Here is a 20,978-nt window from a genome sequence, read left to right as displayed (position 1 = left end):
CACAGAGATATGTCACACAAAATACTTAATAAGTAACATTTCCCACATGTCTACTTTACATCAGCACAATTTTGGAACCAAAATTTTTTTTTTGTTAGGGAGTTATAAGGGTTAAAAGTTGACCAGCAATTTCTCATTTTTACAACACCATTTTTTTTTTTTTAGGGACCACATCACATTTGAAGTCATTTTGAGGGGTCTATATGATAGAAAATAACCAAGTGTGACACCATTCTAAAAACCTGTGCCCGTCGCTGATTGGTCGTGGGCGTTTTGCCACGACCAAACAGCGACTTGGATTTCCATGACAGACAGAGGCCGCGACCAATGAATATCCGTGACAGAAAGAAAGACGGATAGAAAGACAGACAGACAGACGGAAGTGACCCTTAGACAATTATATAGATAGATATCTATCTATATAATTGTCTAAGGGTTTTTCCGTCTGTCTGTCTTTCTGTCTGTCTGTCTGTCCTCGAAATCCCGCGTCTGATTGGTTGAGGCCGCCAGGCCTCGACCAATCAGCGACGGGCACAGCATCGACGTAGAAATCCCGCGTCTCTGATTGGTCGATGCTGCCAGGCCTCGACCAATCAGCGACCGGCACAGTGACGATGTCATAAAGGACGTAGACATCCCGCGTCTGATTGGTCGAGGCTGCCAGGCCTCGACCAATCAGCAACGGGCACAGCGACGATGATGTCATAATGGTTGCCATGGCGACGATGATGTCATAAAGGTTGCCTCGACCAATCAGCGACGGGCACAATCTGCCGCGAATTCTGGAATCGTCATTGTCCATATACTACGGGGACATGCATATTCTAGAATACCCGATGCGTTAGAATCGGGCCACAATCTAGTATATAATATATATACCTAACAGTCCCTTTAACCCCTTAATAGCCAGGAGTATTTCAGTCTTTCTAATTTCTGTGTTTTGCTCCTCCTTTTTTTTATTTCTCAGTCAAAATGGCCATGTGAGGGCTTTTTTTTTTGCAGGACAGGTTGTATTTTTGAATGACGCTATTGGTTTTAACATATCATATACTGGAAAATGGGGGGAAAAAATTCCAAGTTCGGTGAAATTTAAAAAATGTGCAATTCCATAGTGTGTGTGTGTTTTTGTTTTTTTTTCTGAACGCGGCAATACCAAATATGTGTAGATTTGATTTTTTTTTTTTTTTTTGAAAGGGGGGTGATTTTAACATTAGTTTTTAAAAATATTTATTTATTTTTTACTTTTTGCATGCTTTAACTAGTTAATAGCCTCCGGTGGATCGCAATTCCACCCGTGACTGTTCCGGGCACTTGTCAGCCGTGTAGATATGCTGCCAAGTGCCCGGAAATGTGCAGACTCCATACCGGAGCCTGCACCAAACGGGGAATCCGGCATGGGCATCAGTGTCGGAAAGGGGTTAAACCTTTCACTGCCCCATGCCCCAGCCTGTTTTCACCTTCATGACAAGGCCAAATTTTACAACTCCAACCAGTGTCACTTTGAGATAATAACTCTGAAACGCTTCAATGGATCACAGTGATTCTGAGATTGTTTGTTTCTCCTTCGCCTCATTGGGGGACACAGACCATGGGTGTATGCTGCTGCCACCAGGAGGCTGACACTAAGTAATACAAAGAAAAAGTTAGCTCCTCCCCTGCAGTATACACCCTCCTGCTGGCTCCCAGCTAACCAGTTCTTGCTTAGTGTCCGTAGGAGGCACACGGACGGGTCTGCTATTCAGACCCAAAGAACTCTTTTTTTACCGTTTTTTACTTTTTACTACGGTCGAATGGGGCGACGGATTCTTTCATGTTCCGATCTCCTCGAACCATCAACAGGCGAGCACGGGAGTTTTACCTCTCCGTATCCTCTCCTGCGACGTGGGAAGCCACTGCCTGAGCTGATTTTAGGGGCGACGGGCCCCTTCAAGGGCACCGATCTCCCCCCTCCCTTATCAGACGAGCACTGGCGTTTCACCTTCAGTATCCTCTTCTGCAGCCAGGCCTATTGCCGGACATTCAGCCCTGTCCACCAGGTTTTACCCTCGGCTGTACAGAGGCACCTTCCAGCGTGGCGTCCGAGCAGCCCCCACTGCATCACCACTGAAAAAGCGGATGATGGAAGGAGGCGGACGGTTCCTCTCCACCCCTCTTCTGCAGGGATGGTGGATGGAGGCTCCCCAACCCTGCACCGTCCTATCTACCCGGGCACAGCTCCTACCTGCAGCATCTGCCACCCCCTCCATATTGGGGTAAGTGCTCCGTGAGATTTGGGTTTTCCGGCGGTCAGAGGAGGGCTCCATAGCGACTGGGTCCCCACAGAGCTTCGCGGCACTTTTCTCCTCAGTCTGCGGGTGCGCGCCGGCCGAAGCCATAAATTTAGTCCCCGGCTTCGGCCCTGTTTAGGCCGCATCCCGGGAAGCCCCGCCCACCGCTTGCTTCCTTCTAGCGGCTCCGCCCCCCTATTCAGGCGCTTCTCGTTCCAGACGAGATCTCGGCGGCCATCTTCTTCCTCCTCCATTGCGGTCACTATTTCTTCTGGAGGGGGCTGCGGCCGGCGGTTTTTTCAGCGCTGAAGTCAGCACTATTCCAGACGGGGGACTCAGAACCTGAGTAAGGTGAATCGCCCCAATATCTCCCCCTCCCCCCCCCGGCACGCATCCCGGCAGCATTAAGGGACTAGCTTTCCCTGTTTTTTATATACTTAAGGCTGCAATCTCTGGTGCTCCTGCACACTACAGAATGTATAGTACAGTGTGCAGGCTTGCAAACAGAGAGCTGTGAGTTCCCAGCAATGAAGCTCTCATGACTCATTCCCTGGTGACTCATTCCCTGGTGACTCATTCCCTGGTATTTAATACTCTGCCCGGTAGTCGCTGGGCCCATAGGTGCATCCCCAGCTTTCCATGCCTTTTTATTAAACCCAGGACCAGCATTCCCTGGTCTTAAGGGTCCCCTAGTTTTAAAAGGGTCACATCCCCAGCATTCTCTGCTCTGCCAGAAGCCGGTCTCCTTTTCCTTAGTACTTAATCAGGCCAGTATGCCCTGGTCTTAAAGGCACAGGGCCAGTAGGCACTGGTCTTAAAGGCACAGGGCCAGTAGGCACTGGTCTTAAAGGCACATGGCAAGTATGCCCTCGTCTTAAAGGCACATGACCAGCATCCCTGGTCTTAAAGGAGCATGACCAGCATACTTGTTCTTAAAGGCACATTACCAGCTTTGCTGGTCTTTAAGGCACTTGTTCCAACATTCCTTTCATGACCAGTATTCCTGGTCTTAAAGGCACGTGACCAGCATGCCCTGGTCTTATAGACTCGTGACCAGTATCCCCTGGTCTTAAAGACACGTGTCCAGTATACCCTGGTCTTAAAGGCACATGACCAGTATGCCCTGGTCTTAAAGGCACGTGACCAGTATCCCCTGGTCTAAAACGCTATAACCAGTATGCCCTGGTCTTAAAGGCACATGACTAGTACGTCCTGGTTTTTCAAGGCCATGACCAGTATGCCCTGATCTTAAAGGCACGTGACCAGTATCCCCTGGTCTTAAACGCAATAACCAGTATGCCCTGGTCTTAAAGGCACATGACTAGTACGTCCTGGTTTTCAAGGCACATGACCAGTATGCCCTGGACTTAAAGGCTCAGGACCAGTACGCCCTGGTCTTAAACGCAAATGACCAGCATACCCTGGTTTTAAGGGCACATGACCATTATCTCCTGGATTTCAGCATGCCCTGCTTTTAAAGGCACATGAACAGTATGTCATCTTACAAAAGGCACAAGACCAGTATTCCCTGGTCTTAAAGGCTCATGGCCAGTAACCCCTAGCCTTAAAGGCGCATGACCAGTATTTACTGGTCTTAAGGGCACATCATCTATCCTAAGCTGATCACCCTAACTGAGCTCTGGAGCACTCACATGCTCCCTCTCCTACAATGGGAGCCGTCGGCTAGCAGGGGCCGCAAGTATTCTAGAAAAACGTACAGGTTCTAGAAAATCTCCATCAACATTTGACGGTGATGCACTGGAAGACCTCTAAGTAGGATACCATACCTGGTCGGAATTTTATGGGCGACGGGTCCCTGGCTCCGATTTCCCCCCACACCTTCAACAGACGAGCACACGGAGTGTCGCCTCCATGTATCTTCTTCTGCATCCAGGTCTATCGCCACAACCTGCCTGTCCACTCGGAAACCTCAATTCTGGGGATGTGGCGTCCACATTTGTGGCGTCCCAACAGGGAGGTTTTTCCCCCCTTTGTATCAGATGCAAGAAAGTGGACGATTCCTCTCCACTTCCCTGTTAAGAAGATGGTGGATCGAGGTTTTTCCTTATTTTCTTCTCTGCACGACGATGGCAGAGACCTGCTGGTTACAGTCCCGCATTCTGTCACTTGGCAGACTCGCCGGGCAGAATTTCTTGCGGTATTCCTACCAGTATCCTGGCCGGTGTATCATCAATTAAGATTCCACAGACGGTCGGATAGCAAATCTAGTTCGTTCCGTCTTGTGGTTTCGGGTTCAGCGCTCTACCCTTCCTTAGCCGCCACATGGGTTGCTTGACCAAAGGGAGAGAATGAAAGTCTCCGGGTCCCAGACCTTATCTACTTCGTTCCACAGTATAGCTGGCCAATCAAATCTTCTGAGCGGGAGACTAGCAAGGGATCGTATCTCTTCTTCAGGCTCAACCAGCAGTGGAAGCATTGGCCAGGACAGTCTAGATCTAAGGGATCTTGGTTCCAAAATGGAGGGAATGAAAAGTATCTCCATTCCTGGACCCCAAACTTCTAACAACCTTTGACAGGGCCCTTTCTTTTTTCGGATGGAGTTCCTCCGCTCAGCCACTTCTTCAACAGAGAAACGTGGTTGTTTTCTGGCATCCATCGTCATTCGGGATTCTTACCCTCACATACCTATTTCTCCTCTCTACTATAATCTCTTCGCCTTTCCATTCGCGAACAGTATTTTCACGACCTGGCCCTTCTGCCTGGCTACCACACCAGAGTGGTCGCAAGGGTCATGGCGGTTGTCATGTTCTTCTTGCACCTTAGAAGCATGGTCGTCCTGCCCTATTTGGTCGACTTTGTAGCCGCTCTCCTAGGACTACGCTGAGTCGTCCATATCACTTGCAATTACCTCTCTATTGGGCTAGCAGCTAAACTTAGACAAGTTTTTTTTTTCCTCATTCTCAGCCCAGCAGATCCTCTTTGAGGATGATCCTGCCCAAGAAGGATGGTTATTCTCTCTCGGGTCTAGGTCGTGGCCCTTCTACAGGGAGCTTGCGCACTCGATCTCTCATTCCCTCGGTTCTTTCAATTCGCTAGGAGGGTTCTGAGGGAAAGGACATCTACGGAAGCAGTTTCCTTCGCTGCGCTCGTTTTCTGCAAGTCAATCAGGCTCTCAAAGGGTAGTCTCTGAGCTCCTTTCTCTTCCAGAGCCTTCTCCTGGCCCAAGGGCTATTGGGAGATACCATTGCCAGTTTTCTTCTCCCGATCATCTCTCTGTAGATCCGAACGGTACGGCTATTCTTTCAGCAGGCCCTCTGCCTTCTGGCGGGTCTTCAGTTGGATAATGCCTCGGCTGTGCCCCAAGTTAGCCATCTAGCAAGTACCCTCAGTCAAGCGCCATGGCTAAGGTACCTCGCACTCTCTGATGGGCCGAGTTCTATCTTCAGTGATCTCAACAGTACATTCCCTGGAGTAAAACACTGGGGGCGGCAGACATATTCAGCCGTCCGGGCTTTTCCTCAAGTGAGTGGGAACTTCACTCGGAAATCTTCCATCGGACCTGCCTTCATTGGAGTACTCCAGAGGTAGTTCGGATGGCGTCCAAACTGAACGCCAATGTACTCCAGTTCATGGTTTGGCCTCGCGATCCAAGACCATTGCAGTGCATGATCTATTCTTCCATGGTACCAATTTCCATAACCCCTCTTCCACTACGTCTGAATCCTTTTCGGAAGCGGGTAGGGCCCCAGTGATCCCGGGAGACCCGCACTGACCATGTCAGGTTTTTTTTTTTCTCGCTTGCGGTATTAGTATTTTTCCGGCTTATTGTCTCAAGCTGGAAATATGGTCTTTCTTGCAGGCCCCAACCTGTAGTTCTTCCCTACCGCGTACCGTTAAATCCGTGGGACCTTAATGGTCCTGGGCATCTTACAGTGGACTCCTTTTCTGATCCGGATAGACTTTTCTATCAGGGAGGGTCTCTCCCCTTCTTTCTCTGCGTTCTTGTCCTCCTGATGAGTCTTCAGATCTCGACGCTCTGTTCTTTATCTTTTTTCCTTATTACCTTCAAGGCAAGGTTGCCCTCTAGCCATCCCCTTCCCTCGTTGCCAAGGGGTATTATATCTCCACTGTTGCAGGGGCATCGTCCTCTCATCTCCTTCGACTCTAGTCCACAAAGCGGAATGGGTTCTCCATAATCTGGAAGAAGCGAGTGCTCCGAGTGGGTACGTATTGAGGACAACGTCCTTCCAAAGGTTGGACATTTTACTCGGGTTTTTCGATGGTAAGTAGGCTTCCTGACGGTCGCAGGAAGGGTTTAGCCGTTTTTCTTCGGGCACGTTAGCCTGGTGGATTCTTTTCTCCATCCAGGAGTCCTTTCGCATTAGATGCCAGCCTATCTCCCTGTCTGAGGGCTCTAGGCGCCAGACGTCGGCAAGCACGACCGCAGGCTTGCGAATTCCTCCAGGCCGCATGCATTCTTGAAGCACTATAATTCACTCACTTCCACAGATGTGAGTCTGGGCAGGTGGACTTTGCAGGCCGCGGTGGCGCACTTGTAAGTAGCGGCTACACGGCCTAAAGTGATGTTGTCCCCACCCAGGGACTGCTTTGGGACGTCCCATGGTCTGTGTCCCCCAATGAGGCGAAGGAGAAATAGGGATTTTTGTGTACTCACCGTAAAATCCTTTTCTCCGAGCCATTCATTGGGGGACACAGCTCCCACCCTGTTATTAGCTTATGCTTTGTTTTTATCTTTTGATATGTTATACTCTTATATATAATGTGACATGCTTTACGCTTATATGTCGTTATTGATCTCCTACTGCTTTTGCACCGAACTGGTTAGCTGGGAGCCAGCAGGAGGGTGTATACTGCAGGGGAGGAGCTAACTTTTTCTTTGTATTACTTAGTGTCAGCCTCCTGGTGGCAGCAGCATACACCCATGGTCTGTGTCCCCCAATGAATGGCTCGGAGAAAAGGATTTTACGGTGAGTACACAAAAATCCCTATTTTCCCGTGACGTATTGACAGTGGTAAAATTTGTTCGATATGCATTTATTTATGAAAATATCAGAAATTTGGTGACCATTTTGAAAATGTTGCATTTTTCAAGCTTTTACTTTTTATGCCCTTAAATCAGAGAGTTATGGAACACAAAATAGTTAATAACATTTGAGAAGCGGAATGAACAAAAACCAGCAATTCCGGAATTGTTTTTTTTCTGGGGGGGTTAGGTGTTATGCCGTTCCACGCGTGGTAAAATTGATAGTTTTATTCTGGTCAGTATGATTAGAGCAATATCCCATTTAGATTTTTTTTTTTTTTTTTTAAATGTTTTGGCGCTTTTACACAATTAACACAATTAAGATTTTTGCATCACTCTCTTTTCTGAGAGCTACGGTATCTTTTTTTTTTTTCCACTGATGGAGCTGTTTGGTACTTGTTTTTTGTGTCAAACAAGATGAATGTAAATAAAAATGGTATCCCTGAAAACGTCATATTTTTTTAAATTGTGTTTTATTCCACGTTATGTTTGACGGTATGATGAAAAAGCATAGTTTTTTGCCGCTTTAAAAAAAAAAAATTCACAATGTTCACTAAAGGGGTTAACTAGTGTATTTTGCATATAATAATTTACATGGTTTATAATTATTACCAACAAAGTTTTTTGTAATTATGGTAGTTATAATGTTGTGTCCTGCATTGTTCATCTTGTTGGTGTCCATTTGATATATGCAGAAATGACCGTTAATAAGGGAATCTGTAATGATATAATAGTGGCCTTCTTAAATGCTAACATTTGGCTTCCAATTTTGTATTTTGTAGGCTGTAGTGTACGAGCTCTGAATCGAGTCCTTCATGATGAGATCATCAATAAACCGATGGAAACTTTGAAACTTGCCATACCTTCTGGCATCTACACCCTGCAGAATAACCTCTTGTATGTTGCACTGTCCAACCTCGATGCTGCCACTTACCAGGTGGGTGCAGTCAGAACATCATTTTAAAGGGAATCTGTCAGCAGGATTGTGCACAGTAACCTACAAACCGTGTCAGGTCAGCGCCGTTATACTGATTAATGATAACTGGGGTGATGAAATCACAATCCTGCTGTCAGGTTCACTTTAAGGTATTTGTACCATTTAATGGTTGTCTTCTTTTCCATTAGCATTCTATTTTGGAGGTTTCCTACTTTTTAGAACTCTAATAAAACAGAACACATAAATGTGGGATTTTTGAGTTCTTATAAATCTCAGATTAATCAAGTAATTTTATAGGATTAATTTTTCCACAAGAGCTCATATTCATGGTATAATGATCTTCTTCATTTTAATTTTCTCTTTTCCAGGTCACCTATCAGCTCAAAATTCTCACGACTGCTTTATTCTCAGTGTCCATGTTGCAAAAGAAGCTCACAAAGTATCAGTGGCTATCTCTGATAATTCTTATGGCCGGAGTAGCGTTTGTCCAGGTAGTGTAAAGATATGTGACCCGTTTATTTTGAAGAATGATTTTTATATTTGACAGTAAAAATCTTACTTTCCTGTTGATCTTATTGTTATGAAGTTTTTGGAAATTTTTTATAATGTCACTAAAAAGGCAGACGCGATAAATTTATTTTAATTAATAATTTAATTTTTATATCATATCTGAAACATACTGCCACCTCAAATTAAAATCCAAAATGAATGTTAGGTTCCACTCTGCCTGCTTTATACAAAAAACTCACATCCAAACCACCTTCTTTGTTGCCATCAGTCTGCTTGGATGGTTAAAGAAAGAGGCAGTCCCATCAAAGTGTTTATATATTGCAATCATCATATTATAGAACACTAGACTTACAATTGCTCATTTTTCCCTTCTACCCAGCTAATTATTCCCTTTTCTCTGCTTTATGTAGAAACAGGAAGTCTCTTTTCCCTTCACGAGTCGCGCATCTCTTCAACTCCTGACCCAGCTGCTTCCTCCTTCCCCTTACCAGGGACTTTTGCAGTGATTAATGACTCATACTGGGGAAAATTGACCTCCTGTTTCTACAGGGTGATTTAGTCCATTACCGTATATACTCGAGTATAAGCCGACCCCCCTAATTTTGCCACAAAAAAACTGGGAAAACTTATTGACTCGAGTATAAGCCTAGGGTGGAAATGCAGCATTTACCGGTGAATTTCAAAAATAAAAATAGATCATTATTTCCCCATAGCTGTGCCATATAGTGCTCTGCACCGTTCATATTGCCCCATAGATGCTGCACAGATGCCCCATACAGTGCTCTGCACCGTTCATATTGCCCCATAGATGCTGCATAGATGCCCCATATATTGCTCTGCACCGTTCATATTGCCCCATAGATGCTGCACAGATGCCCCATACAGTGCTCTGCACCGTTCATATTGCCCCATAGATGCTGCACAGATGCCCCATATATTGCTCTGCACCGTTCATATTGCCCCATAGATGCTGCACAGATGCCCCATACAGTGCTCTGCACCGTTCATATTGCCCCATAGATGCTGCACAGATGCCCCATATATTGCTCTGCACCGTTCATATTGCCCCATAGATGCTGCACAGATGCCCCATACAGTGCTCTGCACCGTTCATATTGCCCCATAGATGCTGCACAGATGCCCCATATATTGCTCTGCACCGTTCATATTGCCCCATAGATGCTGCACAGATGCCCCATACAGTGCTCTGCACCGTTCATATTGCCCCATAGATGCTGCACAGATGCCCCATACAGTGCTCTGCACCGTTCATATTGCCCCATAGATGCTGCACATAAATCTGTGCCATGGCCGCTGCTGCAATAAAAAAAAAACACATACTCACCTCTCTTGATTGCAGCTCCCGGCGTCTCGTTCCGGCGTCCGGTCCCGGCGTCTCTGCGCACTGACTGATCAGGCAGAGGGCCACTATATGCGTCATCGCGCCCTCTGACCTGAACAGTCAGAGCGCAGAGACGCCGGGAAGATGGAGCGACGCCCGGCGGCTGGAACGTGGACAGGTGAATATTACATACTTACCTAGTCCCAGCGATCCTGACGCTCCCTGCCTTCCTCCCCGTCTTCTGTGCTGCAGCCTCTTCCTGTCAGCGGTCACCGGCACCGCTGATTAGAGAAATGAATAGGCGGCTCCACCCCTATGGGAGGTAGAGCCGCCTATTCATTTCTGTAATGAGCGGTCCCACGTGACCGCTGAAGAGGGGAAGAAGCTGCAGCACAGAACACCGTGGGACGGCAGGGGGAGCACCAGGATCGCTGGGACTAGGTAAGTATGCCTCAGCGCCCTCACCCGCCGACCCCACCGCTACCGTGACTCGAGTATAAGCCGAGAGGGGCACTTTCAGCCCAAAAATTTGGGCTGAAAATCTCGGCTTATACTCGAGTATATACGGTACTTTACCCAGAATTTTGATGTAACCTCTAGAATACAATCTTTCGTACTGAAATTTGGTCTGTATATACGTTAGTTCATGAGAAACTGATGTTTTAAAGCAGGTCTTGAAAAAATCCACCATTCGCATCCAAGCACGTCTGTTCCATATTGTAACATTTCACAGGATGCCTGGGGTCATAGCCTGAATTTCTCGCTGTATGTTCTCTCGGAGTGCCTGTATGGTTCATGGCTTGTTACTGAAGGCTGTACACTCAGCCTTTTAAGGAAAACCTCAGATGTTGTTAAATCAGGTGACCTCGATGACCACAGCCTCTTGGAGATTATACTCTGTATTGAAGCCTTCTTTAATGACAGAGTAGACGGTAAATTTCAACCTCCAAATTTCTTTATAAACTCACTTTGGCACCTCTTTAAGGACTCACAATGAAAACACGCTATATCTGTACATTGAAAAAAAACACAAAATTGAGCTTAAATTGAGTTGGTACACATGCAGAGGTTAAACGCATGTTCACATTGGCCACAAAACATTGAAACCTACAAGAGAAAAAAGTAAACGAAAACCCTGATATAACTAAGTAAAAAAGCAAAAGTGCATTTAAATAAGAGTTTTTAGTAATACTGTTTTTTGATCAAAAAATAGCACAAAAGCCATCCCACCTCGTCATAGTAACTCTGATCGAGACAGTCCTACACTGTTTAATATTAAAACCTTCCCATGTGTCAATGTTGACCTCAGTGTGAATAAGGGCAGACAAAAGGACTGGGCCCAACCAGTGAAACACTAGACTGGGGAAGCCTTATATAGTATCTATCTCAGAAACATATCTGTAGATTGTTAACAAATGAAGGATTTGGTCAGGAGTGAAATGGAAGCACCACGCACAAAGCTGGAGACAACTGGCGTGGTGACAAGTCGGCGAGATCACTCAATGCAAGGATGTTTCTCGTCGCTGTTGCTGAGGTTCATTGCACTCTCATTGCTCATGAACCCAAGTATTTACAATCCAAACTTCAATACAGTCGATCTTCTCTTTTAGACGTTAGAGCAATTTTTCCGGATAAAGTAGCGAGTGAGTCCGCTTGGAAGGATTCCGCTAGTCCATTTTTAATCACGTGATGTTATAGACTGATGTAAAAGAACAATTATCTGGGGGAAAAAGGCAAAATGAGCAATTGTAAGTGCACAGTGCTATGTAATATGATGACCGCAATATATTAAGAGGATAAAAAGCTTTTATGGGAAGAGTGCTTCTCTTTGCCATTATGAGAGGCACCTGCATCTGAACTGTCGCCTCTGATTTTCCCAGCGCCGTTCGGGGGGGTTTTGGTGCACAGGAGTTTTTATTTTTACTTTTCCTTCAACCTTTGCGTAGCTGTTTTCTGAACCACTTTGATTCACTAACTGAAGTGGGCTTATTACTCTGTAGGTAACCTATCCAGACATCCGTTATTTCCTGGAGATGAATCATCAACCACAAATTAACTTCCTCAATACTTTCAGTTCTGTTTTATTCGTTATTCCTCAGATGATTAGCAGTAAAGGGGGTGTGTCAAAATCTCCTATCCACATAGCCTTGTTGGAAATGGTGCTACAAAATAAAAATACGTATATATTTTATATTTTTTTTAAATCCGTTCTTACCATTGAGTTTTTTTTTTTTGCAACATGCTAATTAGTGATTCCAATGCACCTTTGGGATGGCTAAATATCTTTGTCAGTTCCCAACTTTATTTAGCATGGTAATGCTTGTTCCTATATTGATTGACACTTATGCCTTCCCCAGAGCCATGACCGTGAGACGATAGTCCTCCTGTATGCCACACTGTTTTTGTGCAGGAGTGCATACACACCTCAACCTCTGCGCTCTGCCATATCTGCTTTACACCATTTGCTTCATGGTTACATTCAGGGTATAGCTTTGTAGGGAGCAATATAGGAAGGAGAGTGCTTGAGCCCTTACTCCTGCACCGTCAGTGTGGCCTACAGAGGTTTATCTTCACACAGCACTGACTTGCTGCCAATCCACAGTATGTGAGTAAGTGGTCAACAGCGTTTCGCTTAGAATAAAGCAGCCATTTATTTATTTTTTTTATAATTTCGTTAACACAGTGTAAGGCTCTGACTGTAGCATTTATCTCATATCCTATGATATTCCCTTATTGAATATATAAGGCTAGTGAATTCTAAGAGTATGTTCAGATGTGGCAGTTTTGCAGCTTTTTTTTTCTGCAGCAAAAAAGGTTGCATTTCGCAGTACTAACAAAGTACGATTTTACAGAAACTCTGGTTTTGAGTTAAGAAAAATACTACAAAAAAGCAGAGTGTGAATGTACTCTTAGGGTATGTTCACACGTTCAGGATTTCCATCCTTTTTTTTTTCAGGACAGTTTTTTTTAACCCCTTTACCCCCAAGGGTGGTTTGCACGTTAATGACCGGGCCAATTTTTACAATTCTGACCACTGTTCCTTTATGAGGTTATAACTCTGGAACGCTTCAATGGATCCTGGTGATTCTGACATTGTTTTCTCGTGACATATTGTACTTCATGACAATGGTAAAAATTATTTGATAGTACCTGCGTTTATTTGTGAAAAAAACGGAAATTTGGCGAAAATTATGAAAATTTCGCAATTTTCCAACTTTGAATTTTTATGCAATTAAATCACAGAGATATGTCACACAAAATACTTAATAAATAACATTTCCCACATGTCTACTTTACATCAGCACAATTTTGGAAACAAAATTTTTTTTTGTTAGGGAGTTATAAGGGTTAAAAGTTGACCAGCAATTTCTCATTTCTACAACACCATTTTATTTTAGGGACCACATCTCATTTGAAGTCATTTTGAGGGGTCTATATGATAGAAAATACCCAAGTGTGACACCATTCTAAAAACTACACCCCTCAAGGTGCTCAAAACCATATTCAAGAAGTTTATTAACCCTTCTGGTGCTTCACAGGAATTTTTTGAATGTTTAAATAAAAATGAACATTTAACTTTTTTTCACAAAAAATTTAATTCAGCTCCAATTTGTTTTATTTTACCAAGGGTAACAGGAGAAAATGGACCCCAAACATTGTTGTACAATTTGTCCTGAGTATGCCAATACCCCACATGTGGGGGTAAACCACTGTTTGGGCGCATGGCAGAGCTCGGAAGCGAAGGAGTGCCATTTGACTTTCAATGCAAAATTGACTGGAATTGAGATGGGACGCCATGTTTCGTTTGGAGAGCCACTGATGTGCCTAAACATTGAAACCCCCCACAAGTGACACCATTTTGGAAAGTAGACCCCCTAAGGAACTTATCTAGAGGTGTGGTGAGCACTTTGACCCACCAAGTGCTTCACAGAAGTTTATAATGTAGAACCGTAAAAATAAAAAATCATATTTTTTCACAAAAATTATCTTTTTGCCCCCAATTTTTTATTTTCCCAAGGGTAAGAGAAGAAATTGGACCCCAAAAGTTGTTGTACAATTTGTCCTGAGTACGCTGATACCCCATATGTGGGGGTAAACCACTGTTTGGGTGGATGGGAGAGCTCGGAAGGGAAGGAGCGCCGTTTGACTTTTCAAAGCAAAATTGACAGGAATTGAGATGGGACGCCATGTTGCGTTTGAAGAGCCACTGATGTGCCTAAACATTGAAACCCCCCACAAATGACACCATTTTGGAAAGTAGACCCCCTAAGGAACTTATCTAGAGGTGTGGTGAGGACTTTGACCCACCAAGTGCTTCACAGAAGTTTATAATGCAGAGCCGTAAAAATAAAACAAAATTTTTTTCCCACAAAAATTATTTTTTTAGCCCCCAGTTTTGTATTTTCCTGAGGGTAACAGGAGAAATTGGACCCCAAAATTTGTTGCCCAATTTGTCCTGAGTGCGATGATACACCATATGTGGGGGGAACCACTGTTTGGGCACATGGGAGGGCTCAGAAGGGAAGGAGTGCCATTTGAATGCAGACTTAGATGGAATGGTCTGCAGGTGTCACATTGCGTTTGCAGAGCCCCTAATGTACCTAAACAGTAGAAACCCCCCACAAGTGACACCATTTTGGAAAGTAGACCCCCTTAGGAACTTATCTAGATGTGTGCTGAGCGCTTTGACCCACCAAGGGCTTCACAGAAGTTTATAATGGAGAGCCGTAAAAATAAAACAAAAATTTTTTCCCACAAAAATTATTTTTTAGCCCCCAGTTTTGTATTTTCCCGAGGGTAACAGGAGAAATTCGACCCCACAATTTGTTGTCCAATTTGTCCTGAGTGCGCTGATACCCCATATGTGGGGGGGAACCACTGTTTGGGCGCATGGGAGGGCTCGGAAGGGAAGGAGCTCCATTTGGAATGAGGACTTAGATGGAATGGTCTGCAGGTGTCACATTGCATTTGCAGAGCCCCTAATGTACCTAAACAGTAGAAACCTCCCACAAGTGACACCATTTTGGAAACTAGACCCCCTAAGGAACTCATCTAGATGTGTTGTGATAGCTTTGAACCCCCAAGTGTTTCACTACAGTTTGTAACGCAGAGCCGTGAAAATTAAAAAAAAAAATCTTTCCCCCCAAAATTATTTTTTAGCCCCCAGTTTTGTATTTTCCCGAGGGTAAGAGGAGAAATTCGACCCCAAAAGTTGTTGTCCAATTTGTCCTGAGTACGCTGATACCCCGTATGTTGGGGGAAACCACCGTTTGAGCGCATGGCAGAGCTCGGAAGGGAAGGAGCGCCATTTGGAATGCAGACTTAGATGGAATGGTCTGCAGACGTCACATTGCGTTTGCAGAACCCCTAATGTACCTAAACAGTAGAAACCCCCCACAAGTGACCCCATATTGGAAACTAGACCCCCCAGGGAACTAATCTAGATGTGTTGTGAGAACTTTGAACCCCCAAGTGTTTCACTACAGTTTATAACGCAGAGCCGTGAAAATAAAAAATCTTTTTTTTTCCCACAAAAAATATGTTTTAGCCCCGAGTTTTGTATTTTCCCAAGGGTAACAGGAGAAATTGGACCCCAAAAGTTGTTGTCCTATTTGTCCTGAGTACGCTGATACCCCATATGTTGGGGTAAACCCCTGTTTGGGCACACAGGAGAGCTCGGAAGGGAAGAAGCACTGTTTTACTTTTTCAACGCAGAATTGGCTGGAATTGAGATCGGACGCCATGTCGCGTTTGGAGAGCCCCTGATGTGCCTAAACAGTGGAAACCCCCCAATTATAACTGAAACCCTAATCCAAACACATCCCTAACCCTAATCCCAACAGTAACCCTAACCACACCTCTAACCCTGACACACCCCTAACCCTAATCCCAACCCTATTCCCAACCGTAAATGTAATCTAAACCCTAACTGTAACTTTAGCCCCAACCCAAACTGTAGCCCTAACCCTAGCCCTAACCCTAGCCCTAACCCTAACCCTAGCCCTAACCCTAACCCTAGCCCTAACCCTAACCCTAGCCCTAACCCTAGCCCTAACCCTAGCCCTAAACCTAACCCTAACCCTAGCCCTAACCCTAGCCCTAGCCCTAACCCTAGCCCTAGCCCTAACCCTAGCCCTAATGGGAAAATGGAAATAAATACATTTTTTAAATTTTTCCCTAACTAAGGGGGTGATGAAGGGGGGTTTGATTTACTTTTATAGCGGGTTTTTTAGCGGATTTTTATGATTGGCAGCCGTCACACACTGAAAGACGCTTTTTATTGCAAAAAATATTTTTTGCGTTACCACATTTTGAGAGCTATAATTTTTCTATATTTTGGTCCACAGAGTCATGTGAGGTCTTGTTTTTTGCGGGACGAGTTGATGTTTTTATTGGTAACATTTTCGGGCACGTGACATTTTTTGATCGCTTTTTATTCCGATTTTTGTGAGGCAGAATGACCAAAAACCAGCTATTCATGAATTTCTTTTGGGGGAGGCGTTTATACCATTCCGCGTTTGGTAAAATTGATGAAGCAGTTTTATTCTTCGGGTCAGTACGATTACAGCGATACCTCATTTATATCATTTTTTTATGATTTGGCGCTTTTATACGATAAAAACTATTTTATAGAAAAAATAATTATTTTTGCATCACTTTATTCTCAGGACTATAACTTTTTTATTTTTTTGCTGATGATGCTGTATGGCGGCTCGTTTTTTGCGGAACAAGATGACGCTTTCAGCGGTACCATGGTTAGTTATATCTGTCTTTTTGATCGCGTGTTATTCCACTTTTTGTTCGGCGGTATGATAATAAAGCGTTGTTTTTTGCCTCGTTTTTTTTTTTTTTTTCTTACGGTGTTTACTGAAGGGGTTAACTAGTGGGCCAGTTTTATAGGTCGGGTCGTTACGGACGCGGCGATACTAAATATGTGTACTTTTATTGTTTTTTTTTTTTTATTTAGATAAAGAAATGTATTTATGGGAATAATATTTTTTTTTTTTTTTCATTATTTTGGAATATTTTTTTTTATTTTTTTTACACATTTGAAATTTTTTTTTTTTACTTTTTTACTTTGTCCCAGGGGGGGACATCACAGATCAGTGATCTGACAGTTTGCACAGCACTCTGTCAGATCACTGATCTGATAGGAGTGCAGGCTGCTTCACAGTGCCTGCTCTGAGCAGGCTCTGTGAAGCCACCTCCCTCCCTGCAGGACCCGGATCCGCGGCCATCTTGGATCCGGGGCTGGAGGGAGCAGGGAGGGAGGTGAGACCCTCGCAGCAACGCGATCACATCGCGTTGCTGCGGGGGGCTCAGGGAAGCCCGCAGGGAGCCCCCTCCCTGCGCGGTGCTTCCCTGTACCGCCGGCACATCGCGATCATCTTTGATCGCGGTGTGCCGGGGGTTAATGTGCCGGGGGCGGTCCGTGACCGCTCCTGGCACATAGTGCCGGATGTCAGCTGCGATAAACAGCTGACACCCGGCCGCGATCGGCGGCGCTCCCCCCGTGAGCGCTGCCGATCGCATATGACGTACTATTGCGTCCTTGGGAAGTAAAGCCCACCCCACATGGACGCAATAGTACGTCTAATGGCAGAAAGGGGTTAAAAACTGCAGCTCTTGGCAGAAAACGCAGGTCCTTTTTTTGATGCGTTTTTTTATCCTTTTTTTATGCAGTTTTCTATGCAGAGACTGTGTGTTTCCTAGGAAGCTTTTTAGGGCTAAAATGGCTGAAAATACCCTAACCCTACCCCTAACCCTACCCCTATTTTAACCTTAGTGAAAAAAAAAAAAAAAAAATCTTAATTTTTTTATTGTCCCTACCAATGGGGGTGACAAAGTGGGGGGGGTGTCATTTACTATTTTTTTATTTTGATCACTGAGATAGGTTATATCTCAGTGATCAAAATGCACTTTGGAGCGAATCTGCCGGCCGGCAGATTCGGCGGGCGCACTGCGCATGCGCCCGCCATTTTGCAAGATGGCGGCGCCCAGGGAGAAGACGGCCGGACGGACACTGGGACGCCGGGTAAGTATAAGGGGGGGGAGATTAGGGCACGGGGGGGGCATCGGAGCACTGGGGGGGGCATCGGAGCACGGGGGGGCGGGATCGGAGCACGGGGGGGCAGCCACACTCCGCCCACGCACTTCCGCCCGCTCCCCCGCACTTCCTGCTGCAGCGGTTCTGCACATCAAATCGCAGTAAAACCCGCAGATATAATTTTTGATCTGCGGGTTTTACTGCGATTTTGACCTCACAATGGAGGTCTATGGGTGCAGAACCGCTGCGGTTCAGGAAAAAGAAGTGACATGCTCCTTCTTTTTTGCCGCAGCTATTCTGCGCGGCTTTTTAAACGAAATTACGGACCATGTGCACAGCAGTGACTGTTTTCCATAGGGTTACATTGTTATGTACCCTGCATGGAAAACTGCTGCGGAACCGCAGCGGCAATACCGCTGCGGTTCCGCAGTAAAAAACGCACTGTGTGAACATGGCCTAATGAAGTTTCTGTGTTGGCTTGGACATGGCCAAAGATATAGCTGTAAAATATACATCACAAACAATGAAATCTGTAAAGGATATAGCTAACTAAAAATTCCCTGGCATAGTAGTATTATGTGCTTAGTCCAGGGCTGAGCTCAGGAGGGATTTATTTTTCCTGGAACACGTTTGAGAACTCCATTGAGTTTTCGGATATGGGTACTCATTGACTCTTTTTTCTTTTTTAGTGCATGAAAATCAGCTGCAAAGTGTTGACCAGAAAAACACTGTGTAAAGTACTCGTGGTTTCAATGCATTTTTTTTTTACCTGCTTTTTTTTTTTTTTCTTTTCTTTAGTTGAGTAGGCGAAGACAAGCTACAAACGCGCTGAAAGAATTGCTATGCTGCTTAGAAAAAATGCAATAGTTCAAATCCATAGGGCACAAATAAGCAGCGTGTGCGTGAGATATCAGAATACTCATTCACTATGCTTGTACTGTAAAAAAAATTTTTTTTCCCCCCCCAAGGCAAAAATACAGCATGTCATCAAGCCCTCAGTATTTCTTTCCATCGTTGATACTTAAAACTTCTTTCGCCACGACTCAGATTTGCATCACTAGGAATCTAACACCCCATTCTAAACAAGCTGCACTTTGCTTTTCATGTTGTCAGAAATTTCCATGGGGGGTTGAGAAACTTCTAGATTTGGCACTCCACCTTCCTATCCATTGACTTTACTGTGAACATTGTCTCTGTCGCCCTTGCAGTGGCCCTCAGATTCTCCCAGTGCTCCTACAAAGGAAGTTTCAGTCAGTTCCCGTTTTGTGGGGCTCATGGCCGTCCTTACTGCATGTTTCTCGAGTGGCTTTGCTGGTGTCTACTTTGAGAAAATTCTTAAAGAAACCAAGCAGTCTGTGTGGATTAGAAATATACAGCTCGGTGAGTATACAATATTTAAGAAATGTACATGGATAGTAGTCCTTCACTATCGAACACTTAGTAGGGTTGTGCGTACTTTGCCCGGCAGTACAGCTCAACTAATTTACATGCAGGAGATAAAACCCTTCATTTTTGGGCATCAGTGTTTTCAATGCAAAAATCAGCATGTAATGGTATTTATATGGAATTTGTGGGATGATCCTAATTCCTAGGCACTCTCTTTAGTACTGCTGCTGTTCTTATTCTTTTAGGTTTGAAGATGCCATTTGGTGTATAACATCTTGAAAGCTGATACTATAATTACATCAGCGTATAGTCATCTGGAGTAGTGACGATTTGCTGTTTGAGAAATGGTGACCATCTTGAACTTGACTCCCTTTCAGGTTTCTTCGGTGGAATATTTGGCATGATGGGAGTTCTTGTTTATGATGGTGACCGTGTCTCGAAAGAGGGATTTTTCCAAGGATACAATCATCTGACCTGGACCGTTGTGGCTCTTCAGGTAATTTGAAAATGTCACCACCTCCTACATGGGCCCTTGTTGAGATAGAAGAGCTACTTTCATAATCAACTGCTATTAAAGAAGAAAACGTGCAGTACTGACGACAATATGATGAAGTGGCCAAAGATCTGAATAAAGCGTACCTTTTTATTTTTCATCTCCATTGTGTAAAGATTTGCTTGAGTATATACGTATGTATGCGCTAATTTCCACTCAGCCCAGGTAGCACTAGCAGAGATTCTTGTAAGGATGTGTTTACTTTTCCCCCTGCATGACATTGAGCAATCAGAAGCAGGATGTGTCATGCAGGGTGGAAAAAAAACCACACTGATGAGGTGTAGTGTACGATCACTGCTTGTCACATTCACAGCTCCGCATCAGTTCCAGTAACAGTGACATTGTCCATCAATATCTGGGATAGATTCAAAATTGGGTTTGTATTAATCCTACACAGAGAAGTGTGATCTTCTCTGGTGGTGTTTTTTAATTTTTTTTTTCTCCTCCCTTCCCTCTACACGACATCACCTGCCTATGATTGGTTAACATCTTACAGGAGAAAAAGTAACCACCCCCATTGAAAAGCCTCTGTTACTGCCATTTTAATATTAGTGGAAATTCGCATATAAAGTTTGTAAGCCAGTATCTCAGCCATGGAGGTGAGGGACAAAAAAAATAAAAAATATTCAGTTCTTAAACCATTTCTTTATGAGGTGGTCAGTTAAAAACAGAAAATGTGGTGAAAGGTCCTCATAAAATGAGAAATAAACTTTAAATTTCTCCATCGCCACACTGGGGGACACAGGCCCATGGGTGTATGCTGCTGCCACTAGGAGGCTGACACGAAGTAAATACAAAAAGGGTTAGCTCCTCCTCTGCAGTATACACCGCCCACTGGCTCCTGATAATACCAGTTCTTGCTTAGTGTCCGTAGGAGGCACACTGCGTCTGTTTTTCGCCAGACGTTCTTATTTTTTATTTTAAATGTTAT

The 20,978-nt window shown here is 44.5% G+C and overlaps 1 protein-coding gene across 3 annotated transcripts in view; it reads left to right on the top strand.

Annotated features, from left to right (window-relative positions):
* Positions 1-20,978, top strand: part of SLC35A3 (solute carrier family 35 member A3) — a 95,591-nt gene that overhangs the window by 65,953 nt on the left and 8,660 nt on the right. For all 3 annotated transcript variants that reach the window (XM_069737421.1, XM_069737419.1, XM_069737420.1), the window contains exons 3-6: positions 8,055-8,209; positions 8,578-8,700; positions 19,317-19,488; positions 19,872-19,990. In XM_069737421.1, coding sequence (XP_069593522.1) covers positions 8,055-8,209; positions 8,578-8,700; positions 19,317-19,488; positions 19,872-19,990 — 569 coding nt within the window. The remainder of the gene's footprint in view (positions 1-8,054; positions 8,210-8,577; positions 8,701-19,316; positions 19,489-19,871; positions 19,991-20,978) is intronic.

This window comes from Ranitomeya imitator, chromosome 8, assembly GCF_032444005.1.
Source record: "Ranitomeya imitator isolate aRanImi1 chromosome 8, aRanImi1.pri, whole genome shotgun sequence".
Lineage (NCBI taxonomy): Eukaryota > Metazoa > Chordata > Amphibia > Anura > Dendrobatidae > Ranitomeya > Ranitomeya imitator.
The sequence above is the reverse complement of the archived record's forward strand: the minus strand, read 5'-3'. Positions and strand labels throughout refer to the sequence as shown.